Source organism: Haliotis rufescens, unplaced genomic scaffold, assembly GCF_023055435.1.
Source record: "Haliotis rufescens isolate VD_foot unplaced genomic scaffold, xgHalRufe1.0.p SCAF_46, whole genome shotgun sequence".
In the NCBI taxonomy this organism is placed as follows: Eukaryota; Metazoa; Mollusca; class Gastropoda; order Lepetellida; family Haliotidae; genus Haliotis; species Haliotis rufescens.
Window position 1 is genome coordinate 1,787,447 of NW_025964179.1, and position 17,588 is coordinate 1,805,034.

The 17,588-nt window shown below is 42.0% G+C and overlaps 1 protein-coding gene across 1 annotated transcript; it reads right to left on the minus strand.

Moving 5' to 3' along the window:
• Positions 1 to 641: 641 nt before the first annotated feature.
• Positions 642 to 17,346, minus strand: LOC124129288 (transmembrane protein 106B-like). Its single transcript, XM_046492810.2, has 7 exons — positions 17,225 to 17,346; positions 14,146 to 14,307; positions 11,621 to 11,684; positions 9,141 to 9,306; positions 7,946 to 8,142; positions 2,012 to 2,065; positions 642 to 1,186 (listed from the first exon to the last, which is right to left on the minus strand). The coding sequence occupies exons 2-7, from the start codon at positions 14,303 to 14,305 to the stop codon at positions 1,093 to 1,095; spliced, it is 735 nt and encodes a 244-aa protein (XP_046348766.1). The 5' UTR covers positions 14,306 to 14,307; positions 17,225 to 17,346; the 3' UTR covers positions 642 to 1,092.
• Between the last annotated feature and the right edge of the window lie 242 nt (positions 17,347 to 17,588).

Consider the following 17,588-nt stretch of genomic DNA (forward strand, 5'->3'; position numbering starts at 1 on the left):
CCAGTTTCCACCCTTGCTGAACTAGGCTGGAATTTCTAGACTATATTACCAGTAATGTCCCTTCTAGGTCCCTCCTAGTGACCAGTCAGATTCCACCTCTCATGTCACATGCATTTGCTTCAAACAATATGGCGGCGCCCAGTCAAGGTGATCTGATTGATAATCAAGATCTATATTGTAATAAAATGGGTCTTACTTGAGCACCTTCATTAAATACATGACAAGATCTGTCGATGTCCAGTCGGCAGTACACATGTTTTGCAAATCCTGCAGTCGACTGAAATCTGCACGTTGAAATCCATGTGGTTAACGAACCGGTTAGTCTAGCTGGTTACGCGATTTTGTTTGGACTATACATAGACTCCGTAACTCCAGGCTACCAGACCCAGTTTGGCAAGGGTTGAACTGGACTTTTATAGTCAGTTAACGCCCTTGCCTCAGGAAGATGCCTCAATCCCAAAACTCAGTGAAAATTGTACGGTCATATCCAAGGAAGGATTCTATTTTTGTTACTTGGTAAAAGTTTGTTTCCAAAATATAAGGGCCGGGGTCAAAATTACAATAATGTGTTGAAAATATTTATTCTAAAAATGACAAGCCAAAAGAGTTACCTCCCTTACCATATTTACCTCCTTTTTTTCTCTGTTACTGATAATCTACGTGAGTTCATTGTTTTTCCAGTAATTATACAAGACTTCTCTCAAATTTTGTTTTACTCCAAATACAAGAAGCTTTGGGTTGTTGGATTAATATTTCAACTGAAAATATAATGCTTCATGTAGCAGTCTCAGATGGTATTGTTAAAAATAATAAATGTTAATGAAAGTTATACTTCTTTTAGATTAATCAAATTGGTTTGAAGTCTTCAAGGCATACATGACCTTACACATTCAACAGAGAGAGATGCGATGAGTCAGCAAGAAAACACTCGATGAAGAGACATCACTCAATACATGGAGCCTCGTGTCTGACAACACTTGTTCTTTCTTCACTCAGTTTGTTCATAGCCACAGATTGACGTCTGCTCCAGTGTCCCAGGGTGTACCAGCACTGTGGTCACATGTTTCATGTGGAAAATCCCAACTCCGTGGGTCAGACCTCTGTGGCGTTAGAGCAGGAAACAGGTTGGAACGTGGTGAGCGTCGTCTGCTCGATGTGGCCGAGATAGCTGTAGTTTGCTGTTAATCTAACAAAGTAAAGGAAAGTAAATTAGCTGAACAAATACATTTTTAGAAGAGTGTTTGTTTGTTGTTTAATGCTGAAATCATCAATATCCATGAATGATCAAGTGGCTGGACCAGACAATCCACTTATTGATGTTATGAGCAACACTCGTCTGGTACGATGACCTTCAATCAAGCAGGTCGCAAGTCTGACCACCCGATCCACAAAGGTGCCTCTTATAACCAGCATAGGTTATTAGGGATCCTGTCCAACTCGGAATCCCCACAACTGGAAGAGATTTGACAGTGAAGGATCTGATGCCATATTTCTAGAGTGGCAAAAGTTGAACTTCTGAGCAGAGTTAAAGACACTTTAGAAGTATGTCAGTTCCATCCATGTGGGAGGAAAACCGGGGGTGATGCAGGTTTTGACTTGGTTAAACCCACAAGATTAGGTGCCGACAGACCATAATCAAGGTAAATCTCACAATCAGTACAGTATCCTGGCACGGTTGGGGGAAGTAACTCTGCACAGCAAACTGTGCAACATTCACAACAGGGAGAATGCGGACCCCAGCCACTCATAGCAGACCTCGGCACCACAACTTGGGATGCAGGTTCACTGAAGCAGTATCTCCTTGCTAACGATATCTCCTAGGAGATATCACTTGATCTCACAGAGTGATATCTCTTGTTAAAGCAGTGTTGAACAATAAATACAACTCTACCAATCTTCTGTAGGAAACCGTAAACAAGGACTAAATATAAATTGTGGCATAAACCAGACATTTTCATTTGTATACCAGAACCAAAAGGAAGAGAACTGATAGGTTTCCATGACAACTTACTGGAATGTTATAGGGAGATTGTGCACCCATGGCCTTGGATCTTCACAGAAACGTCTGCAACATCAAAAGAATAATCATAATAATCACAATACCTGGAGACATCACCTGACTTCAAGTTAACGACCATGTCCAGGTACATACAAGTTCGCAGCTGTCACATATGTTGCCATTAGCAAGTTATAAATATGACTTGCTCAGGAAATAAATTCTGTTCCTACTGGACACAGAAACAAAATGATTACCTACCAGGCCATATTACTTCATGATGTTGTTTTTAAATATAACTTTGTATTCATGAATAAATTGTGTATATAAACTTGGTCTTGTCACTATATCGCTGAAATAATGCCGATGCGACGTACATACTTCGTGATGTACTTGAAAATACTTTCATTTTTTATTATTTACTGGACAAGTAAAACATTCATAGAACTGACGAGTGTGACCATGTTAGGCTGTCAACAGAAGGTAAGAGTAGTCTTCCTGACAACAGTATCACGGACTGCACGTGGAGCACACGCAGGTCAGTTTCATCACTTGTTGGCTGATGCTTAAATTGTAACATTGGCTACTTTTTGTACTTTCGTACGCATTGGAACAAAACTGACGAGGAACACTACAATATTCTTCATTTCAACTAACAATTACAATAAATAGTCTAATTTTGCATTGACATTTTACAGTTACTATCATCAACATTAATGTTACTCAGTTTGTAACCATGGTAACTATGATACAGATGTTTGTTTTGCTTGTTTCTTTGTTGTTTTACACCGCACTCAGAGCCGTCTGTAAATAATTGAGTCTGGCCCAGACAATCCAGTGATTGATATCATGAACATTGATTCACTCAATTGAGATACGATGACATTCATCAACCAAGTCAGCAAACCTGACCACCCCATTAGTCGCCACTTACGATGCGGATGTAATGTCCTGATGCATGGGCCGTAAGTTACGACACCAATTTTCGAACTCTTTTGAGATCATGACCAGTAACAACAGTGTATGATTTCACTTCTCTGACTTTAATGGTTTTTGAGAAGCTGACAGACAGACTTCGACGTGAGGGATAATAATGCGTTGTGAGTAAAAAATACATGTAAAATTAGCTGGCTTCAAAAGTGACTGTACATGTCCTGCCACCTGGTGGCGGAGTGTAGCATTACAGAAGCTGTAGCATCCACACAGACAGAGTTGATCGTCATCCAAAACTGGCTCCCACAGGAGATATCGCTTTGGCGAGATCAAGCGATATCTACTTTGCAGATCATTGTGATGTCATTAGTTACCATGACGTCACAATCAAATGACATCACTAATGGCTCTGATACTGAAGCTGTTAGCAGTACTTTTTACACTTAAGACACTGTTATTACTGTCTACAACCTGAAAAAGTTGGAAGAATGATGTTGGATGATAAATAGAATCTCACCCTTGTGTCTTTTGATATCAGATACATCAACAATCGTTGATAAAAGTTGAAAAACTCCTCGGCAAAACCTCAGAGTTTTTCTACTTTTATCAACTCGTGTTGATATATTTGATATCAAAAGACACTCGGGTGAGATTCTCTATTTATCAGGCAAGTACACTTGACCAAGACTTAAAATAATAATGAAGTGGAAATCCACAAGTCAAGTAGTCAACATGAAGCCTGGTTCCACCACCCCGAGGTAGTCAAAGCAGGCGACAAGCAGAATGTGGCGATGCATGGCAAGTTGGGAGTACCTCTTTTCAGCTATATCATGAGCTTTGCAACAAAAGAATTGGTTCTCAGGCAATGGCTTTTGAAAAAATAATGTGGGCAGCCTTTTTGTTTTGGTTGTTCAGTACTAGAATGTAACCAAATAAACAGTTGTGTACAATCAACCTAGGAAAGGGCCTCCCTACATTCCTCGATGAGTAAAATACTGGAATACAGTATTGGACTACCTTTGGACTACCAGTTTGTGCATAATACACACATACAATGAGCTTTGATTTTATTTCACAATGCGAAGACGTTATCGTGAAATGCAACACCGGAAGAAGCATGTCAACAAATCCGTACTGAAGTACGCAAGTTGGTCCTGTTATTACACTATCTGGCTATAAAAGTGTTCATTGTGTATCTGGACTTACGTTTGTAAGCCATTATATTACTTTCATACGAGAATTCATTCAATTTTGTTTACATAAATTTTGGTGAAATTATGTATGGACTGATCGGCAAATCACATCAACTCACCATGAACTCGCCTTGAAACGAACATTAGTGGTTAGAGACACAATGTCTTCGGTCATCCTTTCACAGTATTGAAATTTCTTATCAGTTATGATATCGGCCATGATATTAAGTATTTTGCAAACTAAATCACCCATAGATCAGGGAGAATGTGTGAATGATTGCTATTTCTGTCTCTCCGAGACAAATAAACATGTAATCTTAATATCTGTGTATAAAACATTGTCTGACATACAGTACACAAATACCATTGAATTTGTAAATCATCATGCCTTGAGATGTTTTAACGTAAATTTCACGTTTTCATTGAACAAACAGACAAACTCCAACTGCCACCATGATCATAACACGAGCATGTAGAGGGAAGTAACTGCATGTAAAGGGAAGTAACTGCACGCTATATAGGATCGTGTTGTTTTAAGTATTGTAGCATTTCACTGCCGGGGTCGTGTGTTCGAGACGCGGAATATTTAAGGGTTTTAATTAATTGTTTTTGAAAATGGAAATAGAAACGCAAAGCGTGGCAGACTTTGTGATGATGTGGCGGTACCTGAGAACAAAGACTTTTTCTTTTAGACTTATACTGAAGCAAAGTGGAAATGTAAAGAAGCCTCACCATGAGAGACCAACAGGCGTGTAACCTCCGGTACACTACTGACCCACTAACCACAAGCCTGTGCCGTGGACGGTGGCTACAAGCACAAATGTCAAACCCTGAAATGGTCATGTGATTTTGTCCTATTATCCCACCTGTTGTCAAAATAACCTATTGACCTCTGCTTGTAACTTATGTCCTACAGTCTACAGTCTCATGTCTCCTTGACTACAGTCTCACGTCTATTTGTCTACAGTCTCACGTCTCCTTGCCTACAGTCTCACGTCTCCTTGTCTACAGTCTCACGTCTCCTTGTCTACAGTCTCACGTCTACTTGACTACAGTCTCACTTCTCCTTGTCTACAGTCTCACGTCTACTTGTCTACGGTCTCACGTCTCCTTGTCTACAGTCTCATGTTTCCTTGTCTACAGACTCACGTCTCCTTGCCTACAGTCTCACGTCTCCTTGTCTACGGTCTCACGTCTCCTTGTCTACAGTCTCACGTCTACTTGTCTACGGTCTCACTTCTCCTTGTCTACTGTTTCATCTATCCTTGCCTACAGTCTTACGTCTACTTGTCTATGGTCTCACGTCTCCTTGTCTACAGTTTCACGTCTCCTTGTCTACAGTCTCACGTCTCCTTGTCTATGGTCTCACATCTCCTTGTCTACAGTTTCACATCTCCTTGTCTACGGTCTCACGTCTACTTGTCTATGGTCACACGTCTCCTTGTCTACAGTCTCACGTCTACTGTCTCACGTCTACTTGTCTACAGTCTCACGTCTCCTTGCCTACTGTCTCACGTCTACTTGTCTACAGTCTCACGTCTACTTGTCTAGTCTCACATCTACTTGACGACAGTCTCACGTCTACTTATCTACAGTCTCACGTCTATTTGTCTACAGTCTCATGTCTACTTGTCTACAGTATCACATCTACTTGACGACAGTCTCACGTCTACTTGTCTACAGTCTCACGTCTCCTTGCCTACTGTCTCACATCTACTTGACTACAGTCTCACGTCTACTGTCTCACGTCTCCTTGCCTACTGTCTCACATCTACTTGACTACAGTCTCTCGTCTACAGTCTCACGTCTCCTTGCCTACTGTCTCACGTCTACTTGTCTACAGTCTCACGTCTACTTGTCTAGTCTCACATCTACTTGACGACAGTCTCACGTCTACTTATCTACAGTCTCACGTCTATTTGTCTACAGTCTCATGTCTACTTGTCTACAGTATCACATCTACTTGACGACAGTCTCACGTCTACTTGTCTACAGTCTCACGTCTCCTTGCCTACTGTCTCACATCTACTTGTCTACAGTCTCACATCTACTTGACGACAGTCTCACGTCTACTGTCTACAGTCTGACGTCTCCTTGTCTACAGTCTCACGTCTCCTTACCTACAGTCTCACGTCTACTTGTCTACAGTCTGACGTCTACTGTCTACAGTCTGACATCTCCTTGTCTACAGTCTGACGTCTCCTTGTCTACAGTCTGACGTCTCCTTGTCTACAGTCTGACATCTCCCTGTCTACAGTCTGACATCTCCTTGTCTACAGTCTGACGTCTCCTTGTCTACAGTCTGACGTCTCCTTGTCTACAGTCTGACGTCTACTGTCTACAGTCTCACGTCTACTGTCTACAGTCTCACGTCTACTTGTCTACAGTCTTACGTCTCCTTGTCTACAGTCTCACGCCTCCTTGTCTACAGTCTCACGTCTACTTGACTACAGTCTCACGTCTACTGTCTACAGTCTCAAGTCTACTGACTACAGTCTCACATCTCCTTGTCTACAGTCTCACGTCTCCTTGTCTACAGTCTCACGTCTACTTGACTACAGTCTCACGTCTACTGTCTACAGTCTCACGTCTACTTGTCTACAGTATCACTTCTACTTGTCTACAGATTTGATTCTAGAACAGTCCGGCACCACTTGCTGTAGCGCCTGTGAGGAAACCAGTCCCAGTGTTAGAGACCAATATGACTATCACCATTATGTCTTCTCAATGTCAAATCCAAAATTTAAACATGAATTTACGTTAAAGTGATAATTTGAATATTACATAATTTAAAATATTTAGGATAATAATATACTGATCCTGTTACAACATATTGAAAGTTTCCACTCTCTTTAAACCCGAAACACAGAACCCCAATCCTGCATCAGTGACACACAGAACCCCAATCCTGCATCAGTGACCTCAGGGACACACAGAACCCCAATCCTGCATCAGTGACCTCGGGGACACACAGAACCCCAATCCTGCATCAGTGACCTCGGGGACACACAGAACCCCAATCCTGCATCAGTGACCTCGGGGACACACAGAACCCCAATCCTGCATCAGTGACCTCGGAGACACACAGAACCCCAATCCTGCATCAGTGACCTCGGTGACACAGAGAACCCCAACCCTGCATCAGTGACCTCGGGGACACACAGAACCCCAATCCTGCATCAGTGACCTTGGGGACACAAAGAACCCCCAATCCTGCATCAGTGACCTCGGGGGCAGCCCCACTGGCAGAGAGACACACTCTGGGTTTTGCTGCATGGTGAGGTGAAATTGGGTTTAACGTCGCGTCCAAGATTATTGCACTTATATAGGGACGTGCAAGTACGTGTGTGTGTTTGTGTGGCTGCTTGTACTAGTCTGGACTGATGCCGATTTATAGTGCTAGCCCACTGAGATACCATGCCGCAGTTTAACATGAATACCCCACTCAGAAACAGTATACTGACTCCGAGCCAACCAGTCCTTGTTTTAGCCCCTTAATGCCGAGCGCCAGACAGGGTAACAACAAGTACCATCTTTTAACATCTTTTGGTATGACGCGGCCGGGGATCGAACCCCAGAACTTTCGCTCTCCGGGCGGACTCTCTACCACTAGACCACGGAGGCAGTCTTTGCTGCATGGAATAGAGATGGAATTTGCAATTATTGTATCAGGATAAGAAACAATGAATTGTTTGCGAGGGAACTCCAACAATTTCAATATGCTGTATACTAAAGCTCTCTCATCTACACCAAAACTTTCGAACTCAAAACTAAAATGGAAATCTCTCATCCCAGACATAAATAAAACATGACAGAAACTTACACCAGGAAATCCCAGTCGTTTTCCTTCTCAAATATCAAATTCATAACAACATCGTATCTTCCAACACCGCGAGTGGGGAGGTCCACAGTGGTCTTGTTTTTTGCCACGGCAATCTGTTTGTTGTCATACAGCGACACCATCAGTGCTCCTGTCACTTCCACAGGGAAAAAGTTGTTGTTGGTGAAGTTGTAGGAATTCTGAAAACAAAGAAAAGATGGTGGGCTTTTTTAACACAATTAGTCAAGGCAGCCTGTGTAAGACAAGGCACGGTCCAAGGAACTTGACAGCATGATGACCATTGCTTCCAGACTTGTTTTACAAATCATTTTTACTTTGTAGCCCCCACAGCAGGATCCACCCCTACCCAACCCACAGCAGGATCCATCCCTACCCAACCCACAGCAGGATCCAGCCCTACCCAACCCATAGCAGGATCCACCTCAACAGCAGGATCCATCCCTACCCAACCCAAAGCAGGATCCACCCCAACAGCAGGATCCAACCCCTACCCAACCAACAGCAGGATCCACCCCCTCAGCAGGATCCAACCCCAACCCAACCAACAGCAGGATCCACCCCCACAGCAGGATCCAACCCCTACCCAACCAACAGCAGGATCCACCCCCACAGCAGGATCCAACCCCAACCCAACCAACAGCAGGATCCACCCCCACAGCAGGATCCAACCCCTACCCAACCAACAGCAGGATCCATCCCCACAGCAGGATCCACCCCTACCCAACCCAAAACAGGATCCATCCCAACAGCAGGATCCAACCCCTACCCAACCAACAGCAGGATCCACCCCCTACCCAACCAACAGCAGGATCCACCCCCACAGCAGGATCCACCCCTACCCAACCCACAGCAGGATCCACCCCTACCCAACCCACAGCAAGATCCACCCCAACAGCAGGATCCACCCCTACCCAACCAACAGCAGGATCCACCCCTACCCAACCAACAGAAGGATCCACCACAACAGCAGGATCCATCCCTACCCAACCAACAGCAGGGTCCAGCCCCACAGCAGGATCCAACCCCTACACAACCAACAGCAGGATCCACCCCTACTGCAGGATCCACCCCCACAGCAGGATCCACCCCTCCCCAACCCAAAGCAGGATCCACCCCAACAGCAGGATCCACCCCTACAGCAGAATCCGCCCCCACAGCAGGATCCGCCCCTACTCACCACTATTGTGAGGTTGGCAAAGACCTTCTTTTGGTCCACAAAGAGACTGACTGGATTGAGGAGACCCTGACTGCTGCAGACGTTCACGTCCCGCGGATACAGGAAGTACAGTATGAGACCTGCCGTTACAGCACACAGCAGAATGGCCAGTGCTACATACTGGACCCTGGAAGTAGACAGAACATGATTATAGAAAATACAGACCAGCCACACAGCAGACAGAACATGATTATACAAAATACAGACCAGCCACACAAGGAGACAGAACATGGAATATCTGGCCACTGTACTAAAACTCTTAAATTTGATGTTCAAACTTTGAGAAGAACACCTTCAAATTTGATTGAATCGAGCTAGACTGATTTCTGTTCTTTCAAAGCAGAAAAAGTTTCATTTTGGGGTAAAATACCAGATATAGCCTGCAACCTCGGGGTATCGTGGTACTTGTCATGTATGCTGAACGGAACAAAATGCACTCACTAACCTTTATGATTATTTTTGTTCTCTATATCAGATGTCATTTATTTGATCTAACAATGCATATTTTACTGATAAAAGTTCATTAATTACATTAGTAGCTCCAAGTAAAAGACGGGCCTCGCGCTCAGTTTGACAAGGGAGAGAACTCCATCGTATCTCGGTACAGAGGAAAGTTGTGTATGGAGGTCCGAATTGGACAAAAAGAGGACATAATTCTACCAACCACTTAGTATGATCATGCCAGATATCAGTGATTTGTCCAGACAATTGCAAAGAAAGCACAAGTAAAATTCTAAATGTGTTATCAGCAATAGGTATTCAATGCATATTTACAGAAAAGTAAGAGAAAAATATTTAAAAAATCAACAACAAAATATCAGAAATGATATTCTAAGATTGTTTATAAAAAAAATTGGATGACAATAATTTGTCACATAATGGAAAAATGTTAAAAGTCAACAATAAATATATAAAAAACACTCCTAGTATGCCTAAAGTATGTATTTATTATTTGGCTACTAGTGAAGAACGTATTTCTAAGTTTGGCATTATGGCCCTTATGATCTCCCAATAGATTCTGGGCACAGAGCGGGAATAAATGTGCGTACGTAACTTCCGTTACCTTATTAGTCGCCATGAATATGTAGATGATCTAGTTCAGGTCGATAGAGAAAGTTTACTTGGGGACCTGCGGGTTATATTGTTGGCCATTGATAGATGGGGGTAAGGCAATATTACCAAAGATGCCAGAAATATGTATCAACGCATTAATAACTCCTTACTTACAGCAGACGGAACATTCCGAGAAAATTGAAATTGTTTAGAAGTGTGCACCTCCTGGTTACTGATTTGCATTAATAGACAGCTGCTAAGAGGCGTGTCCCACGTGAACTACCGGATATCACAAATGCCGCGATATGATGAATGCCGTGGTACCATGGGGTCAGAATATACAATGATGTTCTCTGCAGTGGCCTAAGAACTACATGCCGTGTTCGATGTAATAAGCGCCCAGGGGGCTCTCAAAATTAGAAATAGGGGGCTCTTATTAGAATATAATTTGGGTGAAAAAAACAGAGTTGAAAGATCGCTTATTACGTAGAATAGGGTATATTGAGGTACTGGTGACCTGCCACGAAGACATGCTGCCCCAGATTCCTACTTCCAGATCAGGCTACAACATTGAGGACACACCCATGGCTGCTTTGACTTCTTTGACTTCTTCCTTATCTATAGGACTTCAACATCATGACTTCCACATCCATCATCTCTGCTGATTGTAGTCAGACACTGCTAGCAATTACCAGGTCTCAGTAAAGAGAAACCATTAGTTACCATGGTTACAAACTGCCATCAGAACCTGCTCCTGATACCTGGTGTGCTGACCAAACTCATTCAACTTTACTAATATCCATGCTCAGCCAGGCGTGAGATCCATATTACAGCAGGCGTGATATTGGGTTCAAAACCACATAAATCAAAACTGAAAGCTACATATTAATATGAAAACAATTAAAATTGTTCCTGATAGATATCAAATTACTGCAGAAAACACAGCTTGCGCTTGGCCAAATAATGATAGCAGATACATTGCAGTGTTAGAGTGAGTTTGGTTTTACGTCGCTTTTAGCAATATTCCAGCAATATCACGGTGGGGGACACCAGAAATGGGCTTCACGCATTGTACCCATGTGGGGAATCGAACCAGTGCCTTCAGCATGACGAGTGAACACTTTAACCACAAGGCTACCCAATCGCCCAGATAGTGTTAGAAATAAAGAGGGGTATGGAGACCTTGAGCATGTTGAGGTTTTCTGTTATAGTGTTTGAATCTAGGGCCCGCTAAAGCTGTGATTTTGAACACTAGGGTTACGACAAGAGAACCTTAATTTGCGGAAAGATACCTTCCATTTTGGCAGATTGTGCTGATAGAAAATAAATTATGTCAGATAAGAGTCTGCCAAGATATTCTACAACTCAGGAGAAATTTGTTTTCTTACGTTCGTCTCGGCTTCAATCTTTTGTCCTTGAGGGGAATTAACGCCACTAGCTCGCCTTTTTGTTCTGAAAAGAATCATCATCATCATCATCATCATCATCATTCCATCCACACCAACAGACACATTTGATAAACAACCCTGAGACAGCACAATTAAAGCAGACAGATAAGATCAGTTCCAAATTGCATGCCATCATCATCATCATCATCCTTAACATCATCGTCGTCATCCATTTTCAATTGAAAGATCTAGGTAAATTAATTGTGGTAATTCTCGCACAGTAAACAGTGTGGCAATACTTGTTTTTGTGTTATTGTTGTATAACTCTAGCAATATCATATGACAGTGGTCTGTAAAAACTCTGGACCAGACAAACCAGTGATTCATGTGATCAGTAACGAAATGTAGAACTATGACATAGCCCGGTCAGAACATGCATTCATCTCTCGTCATGTGGCAGGAGAGGCTCTTGTTAATTTGTTTGTAATTTGTAGTAACTGTCAGTGTAGCAGTACACTGTTGGGTGTTGCTGGTAGCAGCGTGTGATTCCAGTTATCTGTGCCTGGTTGAAAGTTGAGAAGGTTCTGAATGGGACACTTTCTAGAAGGCTGGCCATACCTACATAAGAGTCAAACGGCATGATCCAAGACTCCACTGCAACTTAAAAGAAATGCCTCAACACATAATACTATATTGCACACATTACCAGCAACACAGAACAACACTCCAATCCACACTAATCTGCAACAGTCAAATGACACTAGCAATGGTACTAAACCCCCTAAATAACTTACAAACCTTTAAAGCACTAGGCATATATCTAATCAAAACAGGTCTACTTGGCCGCATCTAACAAAGTACAACAAACAAGCTGCCAATAAACCCTAAAATACTAAACCTATAAAAACACACGAACTCCATTTAGTCCCCCCTCCACCTTTTGCATGGCATATTTCAAAATTCCAAATTTGTTCTCCAAATTAAGTAAGCAACCCTAAAGAGCCCCACCTAGGTTGCCTCACCTTTTCGGACATACCCTTTTCGACCAAACACTAAATGGCCTGTCGGGCCCCTGCGGGAAATACTTATATGTCGGAAAGCGCACGTTAAATTCCCAACTTAAGTAGGATCCAAGACATTTTTTTTATCTTACTTGCATCTTATCTACTTGCCATGCACTGATTGGACAACTGTCTCAAAACACTGAATTCCTGCAGCTGCTAACACTCTTCTTCATTCAAGAACGGAGACAGAGCTGAAGATATTCCACCATGACAAAATTCTGGACATGTGGAATGCACGTGCACTGATTCTGTGGCTTACTGCTGCTGCCACCAATTTGACTCATTACCTTGTCTTGTTTGATTGTAACCATGGAAACTCTGGAACTGTGCTTCAATATCATTTACTGATAGTTCATTGATTTTTTGTGGTCATTTGGTGATGTCACAACCTAGTTCTGTGTGAACCTATTTCTGATTTGACTGTTCCATTTTGGAAATCACCTTGTAAAACTCATTCCAACATCATGTCCCTCCAATAAGCTTGTGAGTCTGATGACAATGTTGTTTCATCGCCTTTAACCTACCATCATCTTCAATACCTCACAGAGTGTACACCCACATCCTTCCATCACACGTTAAAACATACAGGACCTGTGAAGATCCAGGGTAGAATAGGTCATCAGCAACCCATGCTTGCCTTAAAAGGCGACTATGCTTGTCGTAAGAGGCGACTAATGGGATAGGGTGGTCAGGCTCGCTGACTTGGTTGATGCATGTCATCTTATCCCAATTGCGTAGATCGATGCTCATGTTGTCAATCACTAGATTGTCTGGTCCAGACCCGATTATTTACAGACTGTCGTCATATAGCTTGAATATTGCTGAGCATGGCATTAAACAACAAACAAACAAATCAAACATACAGCCTCTATGCAATGTGATAGCGCTAGAACAGTTAACTACCATAAATTATTTGTACTCGACACAGTGTGAACGTGGAATGAATTACCGGATAATGTTCAGTCAAAATATACTGTATATGACTTCACTAAATGAATCACCACAACAAAAAATCCTAAAAAAATTGGCTTTAACTTAGAGTGAGTGAGTGAGTGAGTATGGTTTTACGCCGCTTTTAGCAATATTTCAGCAATATCACGGCGGGGGACACCACAAATGGGCTTCACACATTGTACCCATGTCGGGAATCGAACCCGGGTCTTCGGCGTGACGAGCGAACGCTTTAACCACTAGGCTACCCGACCGCCCCCTTTAACTTAGACTATGGTACCCGTTTTTGTTAAATTATCCATTGCCGCCTCAGGTTAGGATGCAGTGATTTAAATCACATACCTATTCATGGACGATGTCAAATATGGCACAAACTCGTGTAGTGCTGACAATGATAACGTACCAGGCCATGGTTACAAATACTGACTGCACTGCAAAGAAGACATACCTATTCATGGACGATGTAAAAACATGGCACAAACTCGTGAAGTGCTGACAATGATAACGTACCTTTTGTGACACGCCCCAGGCCTCGACACGTGGGGCACGGCTCGCTGTCCTTAAACAGCTCCTCATAGGTGGACGTGTCTCTTGAGTTGACGATTCCATTACCCACAATGCCATGAACGTTTCTCCTCAAGGGTGTGTTTTCATCATCACTAAACGCCATTCCTTGAAACCATCAACAGAAACACTCCACATTATACCGCTAACTCAAGCACTTTGTGCGACATCACAAATTTGGTCATTTTATGTATTGTACAAATATATATATTTTTCAAATATTATTTTATACCATGTCATATTTTTGCAACCTTTCACCAGGGGAAGATGTAACTACAAATCTGTATGTAGCCAGCAGGGCTTGTTCTACTTAAAAGAAACTGGCCCTTCTCCAAACTAACTGTCCTACAACTAAATGATGGAGGCCACAAAGTGGCCGAACCTGAGATCATGTAGCCACTTAGCGGGGCTCTGAACATTTTAGAACGCCTCACTCCCAAAATGTTTTTTCCTGCACCCTGGGATGAAATCATGGCTTCCATTTGCCTCATTTCGTGATGATTTATGAGCAAATAAAGATGTTGCTGTACACAACATTACAACATGGCGAGAAAGAGGCGACTAACGGGATCAGGTGGTCATGCTCGCTGACGTGGTTGAAGCACCTATTTTAGGTGCTATTTAATAACATTTCGATTTGCTTCAAGGTTAAATATATATTTGCAGCGATTTAGTCGTGAAATATTCAAAAAAAGGGAGTTGAAAGAATTAAAAACAGGTAATTTTCATACTTTTCTTCATTGTTGAAAGTTGGGACTGACAAAAATTAGAGGGGACTGATAATTTTTAGATTCTAAAGACAGCGGGAACACTGAATAATCTTGAACACAAGGTATAGGCAATTTCACCGCACCAATTATAATATCATGATCTCACTATTGTGATTACAAGATTCTTATCCAATTTTTGAAAGGAAAAAAATGTGATTCGGGAAGCATTTGACTAAGTTTGCATGTCAATCCAGTTAGTACACTATGTGGTTATGTTTGTAATCTGATTCCATCACTGATTACATTAAAGTCGTGTGTTAACTGATCGACAGATCGCTCCAACTCACTGTTATTTACAGCAATGGCGATCAGATTACAGCTATTGGTGCTTTGAAACTAATGCTAGGTCACAGTGAGTGAGTGAGTTGTGCTTAACGCCGCTTTTACCAGTATTCCAGTAATATCACGGCGTGTCAGCTTAATGTGGGAGGAAAGTCCCAAGTGATGCAGGTCTCAGATGTTTACCAATACGGTGAAACCCACGAGCAAGGGTATGGTGCTGACAAACCTAGAAACATAATCGGGGCGAACCGGGATTCGAATCCACAATCATAGGTTTCTGGCATGCCCAAGGGTCGCAACTCTGCATAACGAATCACGGCGCCTTAGACGACTGGGCCACCGGTACCCCCCACTAGTTGACAGAGAATGGATACATATGTCATAAATGCCATATTTTGACTTGTTAAAAGTCATATTGTTGTAGTTTGACTATTACATGTCAACTTAGTCTTTTTGTGATCGAATAAGAAAAACACAGGAAGGCTGTATTGATGACCCAGCAAACTGTTCCATAAATAAATCACGTCTGTATATCAAGAGCTACACTTATGGTTGTTAATATTAATTTATATTGTTAATTTATAAAGCTGCAACTGAAGTAACCGACAATGGAACATACCACTGCTGGAAAAATAAAGTTTCAGGTACAAGTACTTCCGATCACTGCATCAAAATACCTTCAAGTTATATCATTGGGTATCTTTCAAAAGAGTCACTGATAGATCCGGGAGAAAATGTGTGTATAGCTGATTGCTCTTACTGGTTAGTTTATAGGACAAACACATACGGTAATCTTAATCTCTGCATAGAAAACAATGCCTAGCAGGACTGAAAAAATAATTGAAATGGTCTTGTGATGTTTTAAGGTAATTTTCACATTTTCATTGACCAAGTTTGATATTGATCCTTCTGTTCGTTCCCCCGAAGAGATATTTTATAGTTTTTGAATGCCCGTAGCCTGATGCACGAAATATCCGTGTAATGTCAGCATGAGTGCTTGATGGGAAGCAAAGGGAATTAACTCTCAGGTTTCACGCTTTGCATTAGAATGTCTACCAGTCTACAATATATTGGAAACAATATAGGCATTGACATTGACTGACTAGCAGTACATGCATGAAAACAGACACATGGAACTGTTTGAAATATAGAGACTAAGAGTGAGAGGGTTGAATATAATTTTCATAATATAAATCATATTTGTTGTCATTAATGTTAGGGTGATGTTTTAGCTGCAGATGAATGGGTCTGTTTTAGCCAGCATACCCACAATACCAGTATGAACTGACAAGCTTGGTCACTTCTACACATTCCTAACTTCAGAATTACCCCTAGACTCACGCTTAGTCTCTGAAAATATACAATTTTGATAGAAACAAATAACTCAATTTTAATTGAAAAGGAGCCCCGGTGAGCTGGGAGATTCAGAACCTGAGGAAAGTCTAGTATGACTTCTTTTAGTCTTTTGCATTATAGGAAGGGCTGGGAGGAAGGGAAAATACTATGGTCAGGGACTGTGAGACAGAGTTCACCCCATGCACAGGACCTTGTGACTCATAGTAATAACAGTCTCACAGACGCGGCCTCTTATACATATTTTTGTGGGAGTTTGTTTATTTATAGTAGAATTAGATCTAGGTGGCTAGTAGTAGCAGTGGTGTGACATGGCCCTGTGCCCCGTGTTGGGGCTACTGACAAGATGTAAACATTGGAACTTAACGTTATAGTTTCCAATAATCCCAAAAGGAATGTGGAATTCCTGATATATATCCTCGTGAAAGACTTTGTACCGTTTGACGCGTTTGTAACACTCTCTAGTCACGAGATCGAACAGCGTGTGTCTCAGTGTTTGTCAACAAACTCTTGCTGTGACATTGCACATTTTCTGTCACTAGGACAACTCTCGTAATTTCCCTTTTGTCTCAGAATCATTTCACAGCAACTAGATTGTCGGAGTCTCCAAACAAACTTACCAAATCTTACACAACAAGCTCGTGTCAGCGCAGCAATGACTCGCCCATCCAAGACATGACTGATTGATGGAACGTACTCCACAGCAGCACGTGTAACAATTACTGCCCCCCCCGCAACTTTTTTTCTAGTATTTACAATCACTGTTAGGAGCTTTGGTGTCAACCCATAAACATGCCGGTGTTCAACAAGAATAGTTACCTTCGTATTATATATGCCATCTTTTAACTATTATTTGAATTAAAAAAAAAATATCTGATGGACAATATGCGGACTTCGTGCCACATGGAACATTATCACAGCAATAAAATCATCATTTACTATATGCTTTAACATGATGGGTCATTGGCACTGCACCGTTTTAAG